At 40.3% G+C, this 24,826-nt stretch overlaps 2 protein-coding genes across 3 annotated transcripts; one reads left to right on the forward strand and one right to left on the reverse strand.

Moving 5' to 3' along the window:
- Positions 1-485: 485 nt before the first annotated feature.
- cmtm4 (CKLF-like MARVEL transmembrane domain containing 4) lies at positions 486-16,805 on the forward strand. 2 transcript variants are annotated; one of them, XM_020652857.3, is made up of 5 exons: positions 486-1,041; positions 1,178-1,387; positions 7,682-7,858; positions 14,154-14,252; positions 14,539-16,805. In XM_020652857.3, exons 2-5 carry the CDS (start codon positions 1,202-1,204, stop codon positions 14,701-14,703), a joined length of 627 nt encoding a protein of 208 aa, XP_020508513.1. In that variant the 5' UTR covers positions 486-1,041; positions 1,178-1,201; the 3' UTR covers positions 14,704-16,805. The 2 variants fall into 2 exon arrangements, with proteins under 2 accessions (XP_020508513.1, XP_029136821.1); XM_029280988.2 differs by having other exon boundaries at positions 494-1,387.
- Positions 16,806-16,971: 166 nt separating this feature from the next.
- Positions 16,972-24,742, reverse strand: cmtm3 (CKLF-like MARVEL transmembrane domain containing 3). Its single transcript, XM_020652859.3, has 5 exons — positions 24,492-24,742; positions 20,249-20,404; positions 20,051-20,146; positions 19,779-19,896; positions 16,972-18,776 (listed from the first exon to the last, which is right to left on the reverse strand). Exons 1-5 carry the CDS (start codon positions 24,606-24,608, stop codon positions 18,748-18,750), a joined length of 516 nt encoding a protein of 171 aa, XP_020508515.1. The 5' UTR covers positions 24,609-24,742; the 3' UTR covers positions 16,972-18,747.
- Positions 24,743-24,826: the final 84 nt, after the last annotated feature.

Consider the following 24,826-nt stretch of genomic DNA (forward strand, 5'->3'; position numbering starts at 1 on the left):
TCTCCAGCCAGCCCCGTGCCATCACCAAGGCAACCTTTTAATTCCACTAAATACCACAAGAGGGCAGTAAGTGGTTTATTTCGTTTAGAGAAAATTAGGCGTCACATAAAAGACAACATTGAATTTGACATGAAATCCAATAGAACTGCACTTTGTTTTTCTGTCCAGCTGAAAAAAAGCCATCTGCTGCAGTCTTCTATTTCAAGTGCTTGGCCAGAACCTATTTAAACAAAAACTAATATAGGCACAATCCAATAAAACAGCTGCGTTATTTTAGGCCTATTTATATTTCGCCTTTTAGGACTAACATAAATGATAGGACGATTAAGTAGATTTAAAACTTCTCCGAAATCCAACAATACTGCACTGTTCTATCAAAACATGTTTCAAGAGTGGTGTGGAGGTAAACATGACGCTCGACAATGAGACAGGACCAGTAGTAGAGAAAAGAAGAGGCGAGAACTGCAGCGAAAGCTCTTGCTTGCTGTCGGCGTGGTTCCGGCTGGATTCGTTTTGCAGGCTGTTTGGGAATAAAACGGGCGCAGATCCTGCACAAGAATGTGCAGTTTTTCAGAGGGGCGGAGACAAGCTCGCCTTTGCATCCACAGCGAGGAAAGCGCCTGCCTCACTGTAAGCTGCTGCAGTAGAGAATAGCAGAAGTTCACAATAGGTAACAAAACGGGTTTCTCTCGGTACCTCAGGAATAATGAGTGGATGTTTTTCGGTGGCGTTGGCGAGCCACAGTGCCCGGTAGGCATTTTCTTTATCGATGCTGCTGAACTAACCAGAATCGTCCATGGTGAAGTGACACTGGGAATCGAACAAGTGACCCGCCTAACAGAGTTTTTGAGTGCGGCTTTTTTTTTTTCCAGAGGGAAGCAACGTTTAAAAACACCAAGAGGAAGCACTACATGTTTTGTTTTTTGTTTTTTGTCTTTTTTTGTTTTTAACGGACAGTATCCTGGTTTCCTGCGCGTTATGTTAAAGAGCTCCCACCACGGCTGTTTCCCCGTGGGGTGGCTCTGGAAAGTGGACTGTCTGGTTGGTTTTCTCCATCCACTTTCCGCCTGCATGGAACAAAGTGTGCTTTATGAAACATAAGCTGGACCCAGGCGGGTTGTCAGCGTTGCTCTTTATGTGGTAACGTTTTTTTTTTTTTTTTTTTTAAACCCCCAAGAGTTCAGCAGCGTAAATCATCACCATGAGGAGTACCGATGAGCCTGAGGGCTTTGACGGCGAGGCCTCCAACACTTCCATGATCTCCGGGGCCAGCAGTCCCTACCAGCCCACCACCGAGCCCGTCCACGCGAGGAACGTTCTGGGAGGGATAAGGTGCGACGTGGAGTACCTCAAGTCCTACTTTGGGATTTTAAAGGTGGTTGAAGTGGTAAGTTTGAGCACCAGCACAGATGAACAGCACACAGTGCGTAAAACTAACGATATGGCCACACCGTTTACTCATCAGCCACTGAACATATGAACGATATAGTTTCTACTATACTGTTGGTCAGTTCTTAGCGTCAACACCGTATTACTCCTATCCCTGAGGTGTTCCAACGAGAATAATTCAGGTACCCTGCCCCACATCCCTAATAGTGGTCAGTCAGGTTCAGTCAGGATGTCATTGTTTGAAGTTCCAGGAGAAGTTGCCTTTCCTTCCTATTTTTAAATAGACACATATTTTGAAACATCAGTCTATGTTTTTGCTACAACAAAATACTACAGTATTGAATTGTTAATGTTGATGTAGCCTAATCCAATTCCTATAGTGATCTTATTGTTTCTCCCTCTTATGTTAAGGTGCTTTGCATGTTTTTTGTCATGTGTGTCCACTCAATGATGCACCTGGTTATTCCTGTGTCTTTAATGTGCTCATAAATGACATCTAGAGAAAACAAGACCGTTTCTTTGTCTGGATGTAGTAGTCAATGATAAAAAAAAAAGAAGCTATTCTATCAAACTAATGCACCTAAACCAGATGTCTGATCTGAGACATCAACAAAGTGAAGCGAGGGCTCCCAAAGCGCTGACAATCCACCAGAGGAGGAAATATCTGTCGAGCCAGAGCAATTTCTCTTCTTCTGTTGCCAAGAAATGCAGACACAGGCCTGCTCACTCACACACAAATGAAGTAGTGTGTCCACAGCAGGACAAACCATGGAGTTGTGGGGAGTAGCAATTACCTCTGACATTGTTTGTGGATGGCAAAAGCAATCTTAAAGTGAAAAACCGTTTCAGAAAACACTGCATAGTTCCAGCTTCTCTACATCACTTTCTAACTCGTAGTATTTTGTGGGTGTCTGAGTGTCCCTGTTGTCTCACAGAGAGCACAGTCAGCATGTGCGATTGCACACACCTGTGATGTTTACCTCAGTGAACGTGGGAAGTCAGGAGGAGACTCCATCTGTCATCAGCGTGGGAGAGATTTAGATCAGATCGCAACGAAACGGTCAATTATAAGTGATAGAATATTGTCTTTGACTAAAGCTGCTCAGTGGAAGGGAAAAAAAACATTTTATTTCTGAATCTTTTTCAAATGTTAGTGGCTACTGAGGCCCTTAACCAGACAAATGACTACATCAGATTATAAATCATATCCCTGCTTTTCACATGTTGCAGGGAGATGGTGCTTAGCTTAGTGTTTCTAATGTGATTGCCCAATACTTCACCATTATTCAAATACATCTCCAGTAGCAGCTTTAATGAAAAACACTAAGTAAGACCTGGTGCAGAATTTATAACACAGGAACACAAGAAGACTTTCAAATGTTGCAAAAGTGCAAGCTCGTTAAACAAACAGAAGAAAACAGGTACAAACACATCACTATGCCGGGCTGTTGCTACATATTTTCCAGGTATATAAGGTTTAATATGAACCATTTGCACAACTTATTTAAATACCAGTAAACAAAAAAATATCTTAATATTACTTTTCTTCTGTTTATCGTCTTCTCTTTATATTTACTTGAATTACTTGTTCAGCCCAGACTTTTCTAGTCTAAGCTTATCGTATCACCTTCATGGACGAGGACAGGGTCATTGAAAGGCATCCAAGTTCTCAGAGGAGGCCTACGAGGCTCGCTGCCAAACATTAATAGCACCACTGGCTCGCACTTTTACCGCTCTGTCCTTAATTGCTTCACTCTTTGCCAGCGGAGGCTGTGTGATGATCTTTTCCAAATGATTGATGTCAATGCTGAATATGTCACAGTGTCCGCTTTATCTTCTTTTATAAAGAGGTGGTGCTGTGCCTTTTATATATGTAACTGTGTTTACAGAAAGTGGTTCTTCGGCTGACAGGGCAGTAATCATGTGTTGTTTACCATCATCTTTGCACGGGAATAAGTGATACAGAGTAATGATTAGCATCGATGCAGAATAGACTGGTAGAGTACAGTACATGCGGCATTGTAACCCCCCCTCCCCAAAATTGTCTTTACTTCCTTATGACTTTGCCAAGGAAATGTTTATTGTATTAGCTCCACACCCACCCAGGCCTTGTTTGCATTTATGAAATGGTTGCAAACACCACTTGGACATTTGGACTGATCCATGTTTATTTGGACATTCTGCTTCCCTCTGCACAGACACAGGGTGCTAAGTGCTCATAGACCTGTATAGTAGCTTCACACTTCACACTGGAGCACTAAAATGCATTTATACAGGCTTTAAGGGATCTAATTAACTTGGAGTCGGTCCTCAAATGAATGGACAAACAGGCTTCTTTTGACCCTGCTGATCACAAACAACCGCCAGTTAGGGTGTAACCTGAGCGAGGTGTGTCCATCATGATGACAGGTTTGTCTTTGTCTCTTTGTCTCTTTGTCCTGGGGGGTCAACAAAGTCTAGCTGATCTGCAACTAGTGACCTGCTCAAATGACTAAAATCGGAAAACCCTGTAGGGCTTTACAGTACATCAGTCAAACTATTTTTGTTTCTCTACAAGACTTACGCCCAACAGTCCACTCCTGATGATGTGTATTACAAGTTATTCTTTTAACAAGTGGAAACTAAATATTGTTTCAAGGCGTGTTACATTCACTTTGTGAATGTTATTTGATGAAGTTACCAGATGCTACAAAATGTCAGAGAGCATTTCCTGCCTTACGCTCCATTTTCTCTCCTGGTTGAAACATTACCTATTCAGAGCTTGTAGAGAGAAATTAAGACAACAAGTACTTTGTGCATGTAGCGGATGTGTGAAGACATGAATGCCTTTGCCTACACCTTGCCTCTTAGGTGAAATGTAACATATGTCAGGCTACATTTTCAATTCAACCTTTTGTGTGTGTGGAGGTTCCATTGCATTAGGGGCTCAGCTTATAATCCTTTTCTCCATTAGTTACCTCTCAACAACAGATGGTGTATAAGAAGGGGATCCGAGTCTTAATAAAGTGCATAATCCAACAGATAAGGATGTGTGTGCATGCAGGAGGAAAGAGAGAACAGGAGCCAATCTGCATGATTGTGTACTTACACACGTGCCATGAGGGCTGAAGCTATAAGACATCAGATCATTACTGACATGATTATCCAGTATGGTGCTTTGTGATCCTCCCGCCTGCCTCCTCCCCCGTGGCTGCCTGACACCTGCTACACAGGGACTTGGGAAAAGCAATACTATGCCTTCTGCTAGAGACATGACATCATCCCTCAGCCCTGAGGAGCCCTCCACTCTTGTTTGGGTGTAACCTTTTTGGTCATGTTATAGTAACAGATGGACTGCTGTCTCACTAATGGGATTCCAGCAGATGTGGAAAATGAAACTTTTGTCTTTATGATTTGAGAAAGTCAGTTTACTTTTTGTTGTCCTTGTTTTAGTGTGTCGCTACCTGGTGGTAATTCATGCATCACTATTTGTGGTTATTGTAGTGTAACCAGGAGTGTGATGTCTCTGTCTAAATCTAGGTATACAAACTGGTCGAACAGGAGAGTGCTGTACCTATAGTTCACCAAATGCAGAAAATGACTTCCTGATCTTAAACCTGATAGGTTGGCTGGTTGGCTTTTGAGCTGCTGAGAGGAAGGGTAGAAGAGGAAGGGTTTTTTTTTGGTAACAAGAATGTTTGTTTGTTTTTTCCACATTTAGCATCATAAACAATCCCAATAAGAGGTTTTTTCTAAAAAATCTGTTTCAAAATACAAACCAAAACTAGATGAAATATTCTTGAGGGAATATAACCATTCACGATGAATCTCTTTTTAGTTCTCAATTGTCCAGATATGCTCATCATCAGCTAATCTTTGTTATATATCAAACCCAGATGAGCACTGATTTGTTTAATGAGCCTTTGTGCTTCTTAGTAAGTTCCCTCTTTATCTTTCTGAGCTGTAAAACCATTTTTCTTCTATCATCTTCCTTATTTACATCAATCACATACACTATATCAGTCATGCAATCCTCACTCAATGTCCTTTCGTTCTCTGCAAAACAAAATTCTTTAGATAATCGGATCACATCTCTGAATGTAGCCCTGAATAATTGCCTTGACTTTGTTGCCCTGATGACACAGAGGAGGGGGGATTTCAAAGAGGGAGGCGTCCTGGTTTTAACAAAGATCTTTGGGTCTTAAGGCAGATTTACTGTGAGCCTGATTGTGAATGGTGCTTGCCTGCTTTGTCTGGAATACTGGCTCTTCATTCAATTAAATTCCCATTTCAATAGTCGGAGTTTGTTATTTGTCCAAAGTAAACTGTGAAAATAAAAATGACTCAACAAAATTCCTCCGAGGCTTTATTAGAACTTGCCAAGGGACCCCTGTCTGTGAAATCCACACGCTGGGGTGCTAATGACCTTATGAGGTTTATTGGAAAAATCAATATCATCAGAGACAAGATCATTACTTTGCAACCTAGTATCTAATCAACACTGCTAATGAAGCAGCACTTCAGTCATCTGTCTGTGGAAAACATGACTGTCTCCTGCAGCTTCAGAATATTTACTCAGCCCTTTACTGTACTCAAGGGGTTTTCTGCAGGCTGTGTTTTAACTGACTTGGTGAGCTCAACAGAAAGTGGTAAACATATATGTTATGATTTCGAGAGAGAGCACGTGTCAATCAAAAAATTGCTCTACCTCTCTGTCCCACACAGGCTGTGACTACACACCTTATGCGTGCCTGATTGTGTATATGGATGTGTGCATGTTTGTATGCATATCTGTATCGCACTTTTCCTTTCACTTTTACATGTAAAGCACTTTGTAACGTTGTGTTTTAAAAAGTGCTATATAAATACATTGTATTATTGTTTAGTTGTTGGTATGTCAGTGGTGTTTTTTTCTAAATTAGCCATTATACTTTGGATTTACTCTGCATGCAAGCTCAGAACTCATCAGTTGAAATGTTATGATGATGTAAGCCTCTGGGGGCGACATTGTGTGTTTGAGTGAGGAGTAAAAACATCTACAGCATAACTGCTAGCTGTACTTAGATGCAGATGTCTGTTGAAAGAGCTCAATACATTTCTAAATAGCTGTCAGATGATAGCAGCCTCCTTTGATTTCCACACAGATTGTTTGCCTGCTTACAACCAAAGCAAGCTGAAATAATAATAAAAAAAACTGGGACTACAAATGGAAACCAGAACACCTCCGATAATAAAACAACATTTGTCCCTCGCCTACAGATTCTGTGAGACAGATATTTGATTTTTTTAGACTACTCTGTGCAGAATGGCATGAACACTCAAGAAATGTTTTACCATTAAAGGTTTTAGAAAACAAAATATGTCCCACCACAGTTTCTACACTTATGCAAACGTTTATCTGCTTATGCAAAATATTCACTAGTAGTTTGCATGACCACCTGTAAATGCCATGCTTTAATCTTGTTTCCTTTTGAAGCCCTTTGGAGAGAAAGACACAGATAAAACAACCTCTGGTCCAGGTATGAGTAAATAATAAGGTGTAAACACTTACTACATATGGCCTGAAGTGGTCTTGTCATTAGGAAAACTTTGCCATGGACAAACCCATCATTATACACATTTGTATAAAAAACACGTTATGTCAACTGTTCATCCTGGTAGAAGATCTGGTCTAAACTGGTTTGAATTTGGCTGCTGTGGGCCCTAGTTGTGTCACAGTGGTATTCTCTTGGTTCTGTTGTGTCTCTGGGTCCTGGATCACCCTGAGCCAATTGGTAATCTGTGTGTGGGGATCTGTTGGGGTCTGCATGGCACGAGAACCCCTAAATAGCAGGATTCTTCCCATACTGTGGTTTTATTGAGGGATGTTGGCCGGAGGGAAGCATCTTCACAGGCTGCCAGGAGCGGGACTCTTGAGATGGGCTCATGGCCTCGGGTCTATTCATAGGACAATCACTTCATCATCTGGAGAGATTGGAATTTTACTGAACTAACAAAAACTCACACAAAGATAAAACGTGCCTGGAACTAAATGCCCTTAATGTCTGAGAGCAGTGTTACAAATAGACATAATATTTCACATTTTGAAATGTATTTACCTACTTGAAAGTACACATTTTTTATAGACTATTTGAAATTATATGATGGATTTGGGATTTATTTAAGAGTCCAGTCGTACAAATCATGTGCAAACACTTTGAATGTGTAAAGTTTGTGAATGATTGCCCTGTTATTGAGATCACACTATACACAGTATGTTCCACTAAACTTGTCCCCTTCTTCCATGTGTCTCCCTCTGATCATTTCCCTTCAGGTCCTTTCACTTATTGGATTCATTTGCATAGAGACCATCATGATGTGTTCTCCCTGTGGAGGGGTCTACTTCTTCGAGTTTGTCAGCTGCAGTGCCTTCGTTGTGACGGGGGTCCTTCTACTGATCTTTAGCCTCAATCTTCACACCAAGGTGCCCCACGTCAACTGGAGCCTCACGGTGGGTGCAGGGACACATTATGTGGTACAAGACCAGCCCGTTGATTTGTTGAACTCTTTTAAACCAGTTTAATAGATTAGACTAGCTAACAGCTAATGGCGAGTTTAAACTTGAGAGATTGAAAGGCTAGGAAGTATTAGCTTGGGTCACTGGACCCCTTGTGTATGTATAACTGCATATAACATGACAGACAGATGTTGAACTAGTTTTGTCAAGGAGCCTGCCTAACACTTTGATATCTGTACTATGTTGATTAACATGACAATGTTATCCCTGCTAAACGAATGTTTGCTTTCAGCTATATATGCTCAAGTCCATTTACCATTTCAGCATTGTGAGCATGTTAGCATTTAGCTTAAATCAACTCTGAGCTGTTATACAGTTGATAACATTACTTTTGACTCTTAATGTTGTGTCTCTAAACTGTGGAGGTTTTCCTTCATTCGGTCAATGCTTTACACTTTTGTGTCTGTTTTCTCACTTAGTGCTCATTACAATTATAACAGTCACGTATGAATGACATGGTTATATTAACTTGGTATTGTTTATCAGACCAAATCTTTCCCTGGCAGCCGATCCTCTCTGTCATGAATGGGCCTATATTTACATTTGTACCTGCACTAAGTTCTGCTGGAAGTATAAAGTCATGCATTTATTTCCGATGATAAGGCTGAACACAGGCCCATGAAACTTACTGAGAAACTTGACTGTGCCTGGAACTGTTTGGGAGGGCATGCTGTTTCACTGTTACCACCAGGAAGTGCATTGTCAGCTCTAAGCAAATGAGCTGGTGGGTGTTCTCCTGCAGATGCTGGATGCATTCACACATGCATGCACGCACACACACACACACACACACACACACACACACACACACAGACACACACACACACACACACACACACATACACACACACTCACAGTTTAAGCTGCAGCTATGTATCTTTTACAGAGAGGAGAATGGAAAAAATATCTCAAACTGTATTTCCAGAGGCCACACAGTGTACATATCGTAGTAAAGCAGTGCATGTTAAGCCAGATGTCCAATTCCAACCATAGTATCAGATTCCTTTATGGTATCCTTGGTACAATATTCCACCTCCAACATGAAGTGAGGGTGTGCCTTTGGCTTCTACGGTTGGACCCCAAATGAAAGCTTTTTACAGTCTGTGAGGAGAGACAGATCATATGATCTGAAATCCTCATGTTCCTGTTTCTCCTGAGACATTCTGTTCCTTTTCTCCTGAGACTAGCTGGCCTTTCTATGTCTTGTTCATTATTTTTCCACTCAGGTGATTAATAGTGCACAAATACATAACTAGCATGTATTGTTAGTGTGTGTGCAGGCATGCGTCAAAGTAAGTTTGGCTGTGGGTTACCATAAGACTCACAGAGGAGGGTTTTTTTTTCTGTGAAGAACTGAGACTGTGGTGGGCTGAGGTTTGGCTCATTGGTATTGTTGGAAACATGCTGTTCGAGCCAAGATATTGAGTGTTTCATATTTTGTAAGAAAAAATTATACATATTCAGAGAATATCAGACTCTATGTTTATCCACAAGAACCACTTGGATGTTCACTTTGGTAAGTAAACTGCAGCGATGAAAGACTTTACAGTTAATGCTGCTTTCCAGATTTTCACCGTCTCTTTGCTCTGATTTAAAGTGGCTCAAAAAGGCCCACAATGCTTAGTTCCACTACATAGTTTAAGACTGTACCCCATGCTGTTCATGTCTATCAAGTTCAAAGCTCCTGTCACGTTGAGCCCCTGGGAATGTCACCATGAGTAAGCATTTCAGAGAGTTAACCAACTGTTAACCCTTCTGCTGCCTGTCTTTGTATCCAAACTTTAAAACTGAAGCAGCCGGTCCTGCTCTGTGGAGCAGGCTGTTTAATAATGTGGTTGAGAGTCTCAGAAGGAGGGTTTTGATCGTACAATTATGTGCTATGTGATCCCATCTCCTCCAATTCACCCTCGCTGATGACTTTGGCAGTGCAGAGGGGGAAACCAAGGCCCCGAATCCCATTTCCCCCCTTCAGTACTGGAATAAATGCAATCCTGTGACCGTGTTTGTAGCCCTTTTTGTGACTTTTAGCTTTTCAGTTGAACTTCAGGTTTCAGCCTGCATGAATGGACTTGTTTTTCACAGTCGGCTGCAGTTGAAGGACGTGCATTTAGTGCATTGTCTTCCTCATGCACATAGCCAAATCACTACAGGCCATGCCGAGGGGGCTCTGGGACAGGAACAGGGTGACCCTGAGGACATGCACAGCCAACAGGGGAGGGGGAGAGAAAGAGAGAGCCTTTTTAAAGAGCCTTTTTAAATAGAGAGCAACAGTTTGGGTGCCATGCCAGGGTGGCAGATACATTCTGATTGTTTTTGTTCTGGGCACAGACAGAATCTCATCCAGTTAATGCATGATTGCACTCACTGCTTCACACAGAAGACCAACGGTGGTTGCTAACCCGACTTGGCACACACTTACACACAAGGCGAGTCACGCAAAGCTAATGTCAGTTTCTTTTCAGACACAGAAATATCTGTACTGACTGAAGTTGAAAAGTTTGATTATTTTTGTTTGCCTGCTATCATATTTTCCTGTGGTCTTAAAACCTTAAAGAAAGAAACCGTTTTCCGCTCTACTGTACTCGTTGTGTTTATTTGCATTTTTGGCAATTTTAAACCACAAACAGTGGTGCTGCGTTTGCGAAAAGCATTTCCTGTCTAAAGTTTATTATGGAGTTCCTCTATCTGACTGTGATTTCTCCTCAGTTCTTAGCTTCAAAGAGGTGTACAGTGTATACTCTAATGTAACACAAAACCAACTAATGGATACTACTGCACACAAAGGATTAAGGTTTCTGATTGCTTCCAGTAGAACTTAACCTGCTAAACTTCTAGTCATGTATGTTAATGTCCAGTATGTCTACATGAGCGTTAACCCATCTTTGTTTCCCAGTTTGACCTCATGTTGTTCTGCCTTTGATGGTCTACATGTCTGTGCTGAATCCGCACAAACAGCAGAGGTTTGGGGTTATTATTAACGGCAGGCCATTAATCTATCATCAGTTCAGACCAGAGATCACTTTGCTCTTGTTTTATTTACTTTTCCTTAGAATGGAATCCAATAAAAGCTTTCTGGGTTTAGACGGCTGAAGTGTACCACCCAAGCAGACAAAAGACGCTGAATGCTTTCCGGCTATCTCTATTTATCTTCAAGGAAGAAGTACGTTTCATTCTCGCATGAAGCTTTCTATCCCTGTGTGACTCGCTGCTTATGTGCAGGGAATTGATTTTATAGTAAGTGTTCCGCTTCATCCGCTTAGGTTTCCATAGTTGCAGTCCAGTGAGGATTTCTAGCTTCTTTCTTAATCGTACAAGCGAAACACAGGTCTAAATACAAAACATGAAACCACATGTGTTTATTCATGGTAGGACCCTTAAAAAAGCAACCTCTTTTGTGCCTAAACCAACAACACAAACATAAAATATAGACTGTTACAAGAATGTCAATCAATCAATCATCATTTGTGTAGCGCCAATTCACCTATTGTCCACACTTCCTTGCCGCGGAGGTGGAGGTCGGAACAGGCCGTGCATGAATGAAGATGCCGGTGGTTGTCGGGACGACACAGTCCGATGGTGGTGGCTGGGCGTCAGGGGCATCGGGTGGTAGTAGTGCCCGATCACCTCGCTGAAGGTTGGGGTAGCTCCGTCTACTCGAGAGCCTGGCTTCTGACAGCCTTAAAGATATTAACCTAAAGAGGGTCTTTTTTTTATTTATTTTTTGTGCCCACTGCAGGTTCTCCTTCATTCTTTTAAGGAGAGGGTGAGGGAAGTTGCTGTCAGTTTGTTGTGATCTGCAGTCTTATTATATTTTATTTTTCTTGTAATATTAGATGCTACTTAAGTCTCAACAATTCTCTTTTAAGGACAACGAATTTTGTTGTTGGAAGAATCGACATTTCAAGGTTAAGAACAAGATTGAAAACTCAGAGAATGTATAGATCTGGAAGTGTTCAGTGCTCTGGGTCTCAGCATATAGAGAGCAGGTTGTAAAACAATGATTGGATCCAATAATAGAGCCAGTGGTTTGGTCCAGTCTGTACTTGGTTATTTAAGGTTTTAAAGAGTGCTGGCCTGGTTAAAACATGGAATGTGGGAAAAAATGAAGCACAGGAACCGAACTGGAAGTTGAGAGATTGAGGGCTCTGAAAGTGGTAGAAACGCTTTTGTGCACATGGCAACAGGACACTGGAATGGGAATATGCAGCGTTTCCTGTTCAACCAGTCGGGTGAGATAGATGGGAGTGAGCAATGTTTGCAGTGTGTCTGTCCAAGTGTGTGTAAGTGTGTTGGTGGGGGGTTGGTGAACTTCTGATTTAGTATGAAGGTTAGAATCATAATCCTGTTGTACATTAACTGTACCAGTTAGCGTGAGGTGTTATGGGTTATATCAGTATGTTACTGATTAAACTGCAGATCAGTGGAAAGTTGTCACACTTTTTAAGGTCTGACTGTGTGTGTGTGTGTGTGTGTGTGTGTGTGTGTGTGTGTGTGTGTGTGTGTGTGTGTGTGTGTGTGTGTGTGTGTGTGTGTGTGTGTGTGTGTGTGTGTGTGTGTGTGTGTGTGTGTGTGTGTGTGTGTGTGTGTGTGTGTGTGTGTGTGTGTGTGTGTGTGTGTGAGAGTGCTTGTGACATAGCCATTGTATGAGCATCGTGTGTCATATGAGAGACCGTGTCAGCCATGATCACAATCACGCATCTGATCACGAGGGCCCGTCCCAGTCAGGCAGTGAGCCCTTCATTATTAACCCTTCGCTAACTAAGAGAGAAGTATCTCACTCTTCTCTGCGTGTTTCAAATTGTAGGGGGGGGGGGGGGGGGGGGGGGGTTCACTTGAGTTATGAGTGTTTGTGTGTAGGATGAGGTGCTGGCTAACTTTTAAGTTTATGTTTGGGGCTTCTTTGCCCTCCTGTGGGTTTTTTTAAACTCTCAGTGGAGCACCAGGATGCAGTCTGGCTGAGTAAATGTGAGTGAGCACATCTTGCTTTGTTCAACATGGTACAACATCATCCAGGATGTCCTTCCTGGGCGTAGTATCTGTCTTAATGCAAAGACCTTTAGGGGCTTTAATTGTGTTAAAGAACCACAAATTATTTTGTAGAGTGAGGGAGATTATTTGTTTGTATCATTGGTAATTTTCCATATATTATATTTCAAGTTATATTTGATGTATTCTTTTATTTGGGATGGATATAAACATTTTAACTATTACCAAAGTGAGGCTTTAGCGCCAGGCAGGCTACTGAAAACGTAAGGGTTTTTTTTAAGATTTGTTTTTGGGCTTTTTGTACCTTTTAATCGAGAGATAGGACAGTGGATTAAGTCGGAAATAAGGGAGAGAGAGTGGGGAATGACATGCAGGAAAGGAGCCACAGGCTGGATTCAAACCCGGGCCGCCCGCCCAGAAGACTACAGCCTCCATACATGGGGCGCGCACACTAACCACTGCACCACCAGCGTCCCAACTTAAAGAGTTTTTGATTAGAATAATTTATTTTTCAAATTCAAGACTGGATTTATTAGATTGTTCACCAGGTGCTTATGTAGGAAGTTTTATTGCAAATAAGTCGATAAACATCAAAGCTACTGTTGTAAAAAAGTGTTTTTTTGGTCTTGAAATTCAAGTATCAATGCTGAAGTATCAATCAATTACAAATGATGTCCTAACTCTAGGCCTCTGTATTAAGTAGACAGCCTATATGTGGGGGATAATGTATAGTCTAGATATCTTGGATTTGAACCCTGACATGGTGTGCCCTTCACATTGGGGTCTTACTCACCCTGAAGGGGGTAAACAGATCCGCATGAATCAGCGGGGCACCTGATTGAGCTTTTTTTCTCTCTTCATGTCGGAGTCTGTTGACATTTTCTTTTCAGCAGTCTTAATACACCACCGTATCCTGTAGCACGTTTTGGTTATGTGTTTACTTCATGTGCCATCTTGATTTTTCTTTTTAGAGTTTTTAAAAATGTTTATCCTCTTTTCACCACTGTTATCCTCTACTGTCTCCTTTTCCCACGCCAAACAGACCGATGGGAAAATGAAAAGGCCCCAGCAACCAAATGATTTTCTTAGTAAGGGTTCGCTCTTAACAATGGTGATCTATTTCTCTGAGTCGGTTCCTACCATCATGAATCACTTGTCACTTCTAACTTCATGCTAGTTAGTCCTGAAAGGTCAGTTATATACACTTTTGGAGTCTAATGTCATCGTGTATGATTTCCTCTAGGACCTGGTTAACACCGCTGCCAGTACCTTCTTCTTCTTCTTGTCTTCTCTTGTGCTCTCCTGCATCAACCACAACACTGGAGCTGAAATAGCAGCAGTGGTGAGTTATTCAAACCATCAGAACTCTCCCTTCATCACTCCTCAAGTTTCCTTTTATAGCAGATCAAGATAAATTAAAACATATGTATGAGTATTCTTATGCAAAGGTCTCACAGGTTAACCTCCTCTATCTGCTAAGTGAGCAGAAGTCACACAAGTGCATTTTAAAAGTACAACAAATGCACATTTCAGGAGCTTTGTACATGCATTTGCTTTGTTGTTTGGTTCCCATTCAAACTCTGAAATTGTTTTTTTACCTCCCGTTCCTTTTTTCCCCTTGATTGCAGATCTTTGGCTTCCTGGTGACAGGTGTGTACGGGATAAACACCTTCCTGGCAGTACGCAGGTGGCGCCTTGGCAACGGCTGTCAGGGTGCAGCGCAGACTAGCGAGTACATACGTGCGCGTACCGCCTCCCGTGGAGAGATGGAGGCGAGACCCGAGCTAGCATGAGTGCAGGCAGACAATCATACAGCCTAAGGGACTAAAACGGCAGCTGACTGACATGGACCCTACTCTACCCTTAGAGCAGTTTTTTTTTTTATTCAAGTCAACAATTGGAGGGCCATCGCTAACCACATGCTTTTATGTTTCATCACGACACCTCATCTTCCTTTCACAGCTACAAATGAGCTGTGTGTGTGTGTGTGGTTTTGTTTAGAAGGCATCCTGGCTCCAGTGACATGAAAAGACTGTAAAGTGAAGAGCTGGAGTCAGAAATGAAGGTATTCTCTCCAAGAGCCTTCATCCACATATATTTCTAAATCTTTGTGAAGGATGACTTCCATGAAAAGATTCTAAGGCTGACTTCACTCCAGCTATGCACCGACTCCTGTTCTGGTGTAGGTGTGGACTTTTATAAAACACTTTTAGAGTTTCACTGTGAAGGAAGGCAACACAAAAAAAAAAAAAGATCAGCTATTGCACAGCTTTTGCTTTTTTCAAGCTGCTTTCTGTGAATCTGTGGTGATCAATGTGATCGTAGATCTAGGAGGCTGCGAAACCAGCAACACACAGTACCCTGCAATACAACAGAGGCACTGTGACTTTACTGCATTAGTCAAAAGCTGACATTAGCCTTGTCTGTCTGTGAGCGAGGCTTACATTCGGTGTTCAATTTGATGATTACAAATGATGACATCACAGTTTCTTTCTCCTTTGCAGCTCTACGGTCACCTCTGTGACACCTCCCTGACAGAAAATACAATACGGGGTTATATGAACTGTAATAAAGACAAGCAGTACAAGCAAAGGGGAAATCCTATATTGTGCATTAATGAACCAAAAAAAAAAAAGAATCACTCAATCATTCCTACAGTCATAACTTTGAGGTCAACACTGTGAGCTACCAATAAGTCCAATCAGACGACAAGAAGGAGATTGGCAGCTTTTTGCCTTTTCACATGTCCAAGGCTTTAGGTAACGCAAATAATGCAGTTACATCAATGAAATTCATTTTTAAACTAACATCAGAAATTGACCTGGTTAAAAAATAAATGTCCTCAGCCTATTCACTAGTATCTCAGGTATGGACACACTCCTTTTAGTCTTTGATTCTTCAAGAAAAAAAAAATTGAAATGAAATCACACGGTGCCTCAATATGAACGCTGTAATCTTAATGCCTTCATATATTTATGAGACGTTCAAGGATGATCACAGAGAATTGAATCAGGTGTGTAATTTAAGTGAAAAGTAATTTAAAACCTGGTCACATTATGGTTGAGACAGATGGAAATGGGGTTTACATTTAGCTTCATAACCAGCTTTCACTCTGTATTTGAATTCAATAAAAATGTCTGTATCTGTATCTTCAGTATATTGCTACATATTACACATTCAATGCATTATTCAATCTGAAACCATTCCACATTGCAGATGTTTAAGGTCATGCGTACAGAGTGCAAAGCAAAACTTGTTATTCCTTTAATTGTTTACAGTTTGGCTACTTTAACTAGGATTCAAGTTGGAAAATAGTGTACATCATATGTTCTTTTCAGGAAGACATCTCCTCTTACCTTTTGAAGGCTAACATTGAGTCTACACTTAATCTGTGTTTAAATTGATATTTGAGACCTCTTAATAGTATCTTAGGCTTCAGTGAGTTTGTGCAGGGTCTATATCAACTCTATGGCTCCACCTCCTGGTCTTCATCTGAAATGACTGTACAGTCAAATAACTACAGTGGTGTGTACGCGTGTTTGGAAAGGAAGGAACAGAATTGTTTCTGACTGCACGTGGGAATGAAAATAAAAACTGTACGGCTTCTTCAATGGCCATAGAAGTTTCAACAGAAATGGTTGGCTTGATTAACTGTTTTTAAAGGAGTTAAGTAACTTATCATGTACGACTGCTTTTTCTCCTGCTTTAGTGACTGAAGTAGTTTATTGCCTAGACAATCATATTTGTTATTCTGTATGTTACTTACAATGATGGGCTTTATGAGTGATGTCAAAATGTCCACTATAACATTTGTACAGCAAACTTTACAACACAATTGTGAAAGTGCATCTTAATGCACTGTGTCATGATATAAACTGATCATATTTGTCATGAACTATCAGGCTGTGGTTCTTTTTGTACAGCTTTGCTACAATATCTTAATAACTGCTTATATTTATAAGTAAATACACTAGTTGTGCTTTAAAGAACAGACATGATGGGTCTAAGTGTGGATGAAGTGAGATGCTCTCTGGTTTCTTTTTGTGCTTTGTCAGTGATAACATCAAGGTCAGTCTTTTACAGGATGGGCGCTGTATTTTGTTTAAATTTAAAATATTCACTAAAGACAGTTTCTAGTGAGTTTAATAAAGTAATTTGACATTAATGAAAAGAAGCGTAGGTTTTTTATTCAAGCATTTTTTTTATTTTATTTTTTGCAGAGAAGTGCCAAGGAGAGTAGAAATACAATTTGACTTAAAAGTTCAGCAAGAAGATTGATGTATAATAATTCAGGCAACCCCTGATTTTAATACGATTTTTATACACACCAACTATGGTTGACCTTACTTCATGTCGAATAAAAAAAAACATATATTTTCAGATAAACACAACCATTATGTATTTTTCTCTTTGTGGTGTTAAACAATGTATGATCATTTGGTTGAAAGTAAAAGATATGGGGATGTGCAGCTCTCGTGGGACAATACAAACATATCACATTACTCACAGATTAGCATCAACCAAAGCCTGTTTCTGACATCTTTTGAGATATGCACAAGTTAGCACATAAGGAGCTTTCTCGCATTTTTTGTCCAAATAGCTATTTTTTCCTAATTCTGACTAAGCCACATTGAAACAAAATTCAAAAACACAGAACAAAAAAAAACTTTCAATATGCTACCACACAGGCTCCATGGTTAAGAATAATCCAATATCATTGCAAATTCAAAAAAGAAAAAGTTTAACTGTGAATAAGCCAAACTTCTTAATAGGTGACAAGGACATTTGAAACCACTGGTGCAAATTGTTTTTTTTGATCACAGTGCTGTTATATCACTCATGTAGTGCAGTGTGTACCATATTAACAGTCATTGTGGCGATCAGGAGTGTCTGATTTCTCAGAAGTGGCTGTGAAAGAACCCCACACACACGCACGCACACGCACACACACACACACACACACACACACACTACGTGACTACAAAAAAAAAGCAAACACACAAAACAATATCCACATGTAGGATATTTCATACTTTACATAATGATAATGCTTTGAGTGGCTTCAATGCACTGTTTCCACAGTTATGCACACACACACACTAACACAGCTTGTTGGATGCAAATGCAGAAGATAAACTGAAGGGATCAGCATTAATTCAATTTGAAAATGTGTATTTTTTTCTGCTTTGAGGTTCATGAATTCAGAACCCAGGAAAGGTTTTAAACTCTGACAAGACCAAAGTCCAACATAGAGAAAAGCAAAGAGTAAGACAATAAACAGAGGTTGTAACCAGCCAACCTGAAACTCATCTGTTCTTCTATACAGTGTACACACATTATTTTTAGAGAAATATGTTGAATTTTATAGATCATGTTGCTGCCACACTCACTTACTGTGGGCCTGTTGTCTTTCCATTTTTATAAAGCTCAATTTGCTAAAATACAACTTCATTTCTAGAATAAAATCTTCATTCGCTAAGGGCATTAATGTAGTGTTGTAGTTAGATGTCGGTTAATCAGATCCCCCCTGCAGGCCCTAAAGTTTGATATAAGTCACTATTTCAAATTAAAACAACTGCTCCCACATGTAGGTCATAAAAACCCATCTTCTAAGAACTCAATAAAATGATGCCACGATTTCACAGCTTTAAGGTCATCATGCTCACAATGTAATTTTTGTCCATATTTTGCATTATAACCTTGTTTTATCATAACACACGTGCAGATCTTTGCAGAGTGCAGATCTTTGCAGAGTGCAGCTCTGTGGTCACCATTTGTTTCCCCAGGAGACTTTTGTGTCTGATCAAACATATCCACTGATGAAGATCCCTGACGTCTCAGTCAGAATCAGAGTCTGAAAACTCATCTAGAAAAGAAAAGTGAAAAAAGACACAAGTCAGAATGACTGTTTGTGCTACATGGGGCCTTTTTGCGTAAAAGATACATTACAAAGTCAAACTTTCTTTCAGACATATTGTATATGGTACACTCATGATATTACAGAAACAATGTATGGGTTGACAAGTGCAAAGTTTGAAGATAAACTTAGTCGCTTCAGGGGTTGAATCAATCTCATTCACGTGTATGTTCACTTGACTCTAGCAGTGACAAACCCTGCAGGTTGATTTGCTTTTATATACAGAGGTATTAAAATAGCAGCATCTGAAAATGCGCTGCAATAATAAATAGTAGTCTAAGCATGCAAAAGATCTGAAGTACTTATCAGACATATTCTGAAATGCAGCAGTGTTGCCAATGTCGAATACAACCACCTAACATGAACAGAAATATCCAGTGAATAATTATGTGATATTAAAATGAATCTTGGAATTATGTCCCCTTTGAATCAGTGGGACATTCAAAGTCTAGCTCATCAGAGGACTCAAACCTGGGACTGTTTGGGTCTGCTTGTGACACTTCTGACTACACCAATATGAAATAAATGTGGAAAATATCCCAAATTAAATATAGAATCATCTTGAATGTGCATGCATATAATAAAATATTTTGAATGTGTTGCCAAAAAAACGTAGCTATGTTTTTTAACTCATAATACAAAGCCAAAAAATTGTATTTAATGCATAGCCATATCAATTAATAACATGGACATATAAAAGTCACATTTTAGATTTGATACATGTATTTTGGTGCATAAATGGGAACACGGTATAAAACCCAGGCTGTAAATAACACTGAATCACCGTTGATATACTTTATTTCTTAAGCTATATAATAACACGTAATTTTTATATTCTATTAAACAGATACTGGATCAAACATCTTGAGTATAACAGATATACAGTTTGTTATTTAACATGTGTGTATTTTCTTAAATGGCCACATAGCAGACATTCAGTTCCAGTCTCACCTTGCTGTCCTGTTGGTTCGTCATTGGACGCCCCTCCTTGCTTCAGGAAATCAGCCAGCTCATTAAAAATGAGATAAAAATCTAAAGCAAAGACAATGGTGGCAATAAACCCGAACACCTGTAGGAAAAAAAAGACAATTTAAATACCATTACAGTAAAAACTGCATCTTAAAAAATAACTGAGGTTGTAAGACGAGGGCGTAATGTGTAGCATGTAATCAATAAAACACAAACGACAAGGTGTAGGCTATAGGTAAGATTTCAATTCTTACCCCGGCAGCCTTAGAAGAACCATCCACATATTTGGAGACTGCAATGATGGAGATGATGAAAAAGATGATGGAGGCAGTGACACATCTCATGAAATCCTTTAAGAGTGAAAGAAAACACAATTATTTTTTTTTAGATAACCTTTTTCTTTTTTTTTTTTCTCTGGAAACACCAAAATATTTATTGGAAAATGCTTTTACCATGAGCGGCCATAAGAAGCCTTTAAACCTCTCATTGAATTTGGTGGAGTAAGCGAACAACAGGAAGAGAGCGGCCAGAAACTCCAGCAGGGGGACGGTCACAAAGGCTGCTGCTGTAGAGGCGGCGAAACACACGAAGGACACAAGGGACAGAGCCTAAAGAGAAAACCAGAAACACAGACAGAAAAATAAGAGCAGTGTGAACTGTAGCTTTAGATTATATTAAATGTGTAGGACAGCAGCCTCGGGCAAAGGATAAACAAATCATTTGTTTTCCCTTATGTATTTGAAGAATGGCAAGAGGAACACTTCAATTCCTTCCTCCTGTCTCAAACTTCTGTGTTTCTCAGTGACAGGCGGGGCAAAGGCAAATTAAAATTTGAATCCAAATAAAATGGGGCTAAGTCTTTTTCCATCTTCCTTCTTTAAGATAACGTTACACTGCCCTGAAGCTGTCAGTCTGTGTGAATCACAGCCTCGGGCTTGCTCCCTGTAAGAAGATACGGTTGTTAAAGACATTGTTTATTCACACAGAGTCATACACTGCTACACTGAATCCCTCTCGTCTCTCTCTCTCGTCGTTCTCTCACACAAACAATTACCCACAAAAACCGAAAGGAGACATTTTAACTTTTTTTCTGTGTGAGACAAAGTCATAAAGTGGTTAGGCTGTGGGTTAAATGAGCCTTCTCTGTGTTTGACGCCCTCCATTAGCAGGGTGGACACCATATCAGTGCAAATGAAAGCAAGTCCAGACTCTGTAATCTGCGAACAGGCCCGGCCATCTTGTCTTTGTCTCTGTCAGTCATCCCACTCTGCCCTGAGGTTAGGAACTCCCCCTGACTCAACCCAAACTGCTGCTGCAGCTGCTGCTCTTTGAAAATCACTGCCAACAACTAGTTTCCTGTCAGGGATCCATTGGATTCACCTGTAATAAGAATACAGGCAAAGCTTTTCTCCCAGTTTCTAAGTGGATCTTCTGGCGAGTTTGCTCATGACAAATAAAAAGCCTGGGATGTTGGGATAGTGAGCGGTTCAAAAAACAGCACAAGATGAGCTGGTGAAACAGCTGCATTTCCTCCTACATCATATTATCTGGAGACAACAAACACACACACACACAGACACACAGACACACACACACACACACACACACACACACACACACACACACACACACACACACACACACACACACACACACACACACACACACACACACACACACACACACACACACACACACACACACACACACACACACACACACACACACACACACACACACACACACACACACACACACACACACACACACACACACATTCAATTAGGCAACTGTTATTAATATCTGGAGATTGAGACTCCTTCATGGATACAAGCAGAAATGAATGTTTATAGTGGTTCAGCCTGCTCTGAGGGACCCTCTCCCCTCTCCCAGAGGGTGAAGCTGAGACTGGGTGAAGAATGTGCTTCAGTCTGATCTAACGCTATTTTTTTGCCTGTCTGGTAACAGATTGTGTGCAGATACTTTTTAGAAAGATGGGTTCTTTAAACACATCTATTTTGTTACTTATACCTTTTCTTTCATATGACTCATCTGTAAATGACTTTATAAACAAACTGCAAACTAAAGTGCGAGCAGATTGGGGGAGCCTGTTTTCAAAGCAGCTATGCGATTAGAAAATGAGCAGGTATTAAATGTAGTAAAATACACATTACATACTGAGCTGAGAATTATGACAATGCTTTGTTTTCAGTTCATACCACCTAGAGAGAATGCATGCTTTGCACACATTTACTATACAACGTAGCTTTAATTAACATCTTGTTTTCATTTTGAAAATATTTTAAAATGTTACAAGAATTGTGCCATGCCTTCAGTGAACTGGCTGTGATTTCATGTTCCTCATGAAACCTGTTTCTGTTTGAGACTGAGAAGCCTAATGAGAAGTACACTAGTAGTCTGACACAGTGAGCATAATAACGCATGCTCAGCAGGATATGTGTCTGACTAATACTAACAGGAATGATGGAGCTGTGAGCGAGCTCTGTTTGAACGACTCACAAAAAGCATGCAGTTCAGGCACTGTGGGCTGATACATTCCTGCCTTCAAGATATATATTGTATCACAAAGACAAAAATACTGTTTTTCTATACTCCAAGAGGAATAGCTCTCAGCAACAGCAAGGAGGTCAAACACTATGCCAGTGTACGAGGAACAATACTGTATATGAAAATAATATGGAGATTAATTATTCTCAAGTGAATTCTACTGCATACTGGAGGTTATAATCGTACTAGTTTGAATTGACCCCTGTTTCACATCTTAAACTACCATCACAACTGCAACTTTAGTTTCTGAGTGCTAAAATGACTTTAAAGATGACCAATTCACTCCAAAAATATACATATTCTCTCCCTAACATCTTCTGCTATCTGAGAGATATATAGCCAAGGATTTGGGATGTTTTTTTTGTCTTCCATAGCTGTAAAAAACAACATTTAATGCACACTGTATAATTAAATCTACAGCACAGACAATGGAAAAGTTCCCAAAACAACGTTTTCCAGGAGATTTGGGAAATATGTTGATGTGTAAGATAATATAGATTTGGAAATAATTCAAAATAAACTGCTGTAGCTAACCTCGAAACATCTCTGGTTTGTATTAATGTAGGCATGTCTGCTTTATGCCGGTTTGGGTTTTCATTTTATAATTGCGGTGATTTGATAAGGTACCTTTATTTGTCAGGTTTTTACTGAAGTAGCCAGTATCAGTTTGTAAATGTTTTTTTATTTTTTATAAAATGGAAAAGTAGGCTACTCAGAAAGTAGTTAGAAATACAGTTAATCCATACAGTAACAGGGATGCTTTTATTCTGGAATAAATACCCCCTCTTTTGATTTTTGCTGATAAAAAAAATGCATTTTCTAAATGATGTATAAGACTTAAAATTTGTCTTAACTCCATCGTTTTGAGGAACAGACAGAGATTGATTTCTCAAAGCAGATGTGAACACGTCTATTGGCAAACTACATACCACAGGTAATTGAGCAGACCCTAAAACTGAGCAACATAAAGGTTTAAAAAAACATTTTTGTTTGACCAGAGAGTTTGACATTATAAACAATAAACATAAAATCCTATGCTTCCCTAAAAGTGTGATTAACAGAAGTGTTAAAACAGCCTTGTGTTTATAATACAATTTGATGAGTGAGTGGAAAATGCCCTAAATAGCAGCCATTCACTTAACTATATTGTATGCAACAGCCCATCTACTCTTTTCCCATTCTGTCCTTCAAAGTATGTTGTGTTTTCTGGATTAAGGAAAACAGGGTCTTGAGTTCAGAAAACTTGGCCCACCTGACAGATCCTTGCAAGTTTAAACCAAGGGTGCACTCTCACCTTTGTGCACAAACAAGAACTATCAGTGGAGGCCAGCAGGTTTCAGTTTTAGCTTTTTTAGCCCTGGGCTGGAGATCACAGTCACATTGTTAAGCAGCAGTAAAGAGGCTGTATGGTGTATGCCTGTGTGTGTGTGTGTGTGTTTGTGGAGCTCTGTGTGCACTCACAGTAAGGAAGACAGTACTCCAGGCAACATGTTGCAGAGGATGTGATGTGACTATGAGGAAGATAAGCACTCTCTCACAGCCTGACATGAGCTGAATGTCACATGATGACACAAACGTGATGGTTCATATAGCAGCCTTAACACAATTACTGCAAAAAAAGACTCTCCCAGAAGTCCTGCATGATACTGGTGATGATCAACACTTACATATGGAAAGTTCGTCCATGTTCGTTTAAATACACTTTAAGATGAATAAAAGACAACTACTCATATCAGTTAATCATATAATGCACGACTTGACAAAACAATAAGAGACTGGAGGAGATTCATTTCTTTCTTTAGCGTCATCACTGTATCTCCGTGTTGTGTCCATAAAGCACTTTACATGTATTTTACATTACCTAGTTTCTATAAACCCTTGCTGCTCCACCCTTTACTAATGGAAACTTTGAGACTGGAACTGACTGACTGACCCATATTCAAAATGACAGTAGATAAGTCTGCTTTTCTAAATTCGGATTCAGAGTACAAAAACAGCCGTAACATTTAAAAACTGCGGGTGAAAGTTACCAAAACGCAGCGCGCTGGACTTTCATGCGCAATAAGCGAGCAGTGATACATCAACAGTTGTATTCGTTTCAGTATTGACTCCTCTGGTCATTCTTACCACTTCAGCAATAAGCAGCATGCCTTTCCTCGAGGAGACAAACTCTTTGCTCGGAAGAATCGAGGAGAGGACAGTCTGGCGCGGCCGAGTCGAGCTGGGAGCCTCGATGTCCCCCATTGCTGGAAAAAAAAAAGTGTTTAACTCTCTACAAACTTCAGATAACCCCAAACTAAGCGCACTGTAACGGATTCGAGGCCAAACAAGAGCGATATGTGGAGGCGTGAGGCTACAGGGAGGTGGAAACGGAAACAATGACAGCGCGGAAACGCAGCGCCAGGCCAGCTCCAAAAAAGTGCAACATCTGCTTTCTCCAGATGTGAAATGCGATGCCCCCA

Source organism: Labrus bergylta, chromosome 3 (genome assembly GCF_963930695.1).
Source record: "Labrus bergylta chromosome 3, fLabBer1.1, whole genome shotgun sequence".
In the NCBI taxonomy this organism is placed as follows: domain Eukaryota; kingdom Metazoa; phylum Chordata; class Actinopteri; order Labriformes; family Labridae; genus Labrus; species Labrus bergylta.

Bases quoted from the DNA above. Each gene is read 5' to 3' on its own strand.
- cmtm3 (XM_020652859.3), bottom strand. From the start codon at position 24,608: ATGGGGGACATCGAGGCTCCCAGCTCGACTCGGCCGCGCCAGACTGTC. The intron at 20,405-24,491 runs GTAAGAATGACC...TTTTCTCTTTAG, and splicing joins TGCTGCTTATTGCTGAAGTG to GCTCTGTCCCTTGTGTCCTT. The intron at 18,777-19,778 runs GTGAGACTGGAA...TTTCTTTTCTAG, and splicing joins CGAACCAACAGGACAGCAAG to ATGAGTTTTCAGACTCTGAT.
- cmtm4 (XM_020652857.3), top strand. From the start codon at position 1,202: ATGAGGAGTACCGATGAGCCTGAGGGCTTTGACGGCGAGGCCTCCAAC. The intron at 1,388-7,681 runs GTAAGTTTGAGC...ATTTCCCTTCAG, and splicing joins TTTTAAAGGTGGTTGAAGTG to GTCCTTTCACTTATTGGATT. The intron at 7,859-14,153 runs GTGGGTGCAGGG...GATTTCCTCTAG, and splicing joins ACGTCAACTGGAGCCTCACG to GACCTGGTTAACACCGCTGC.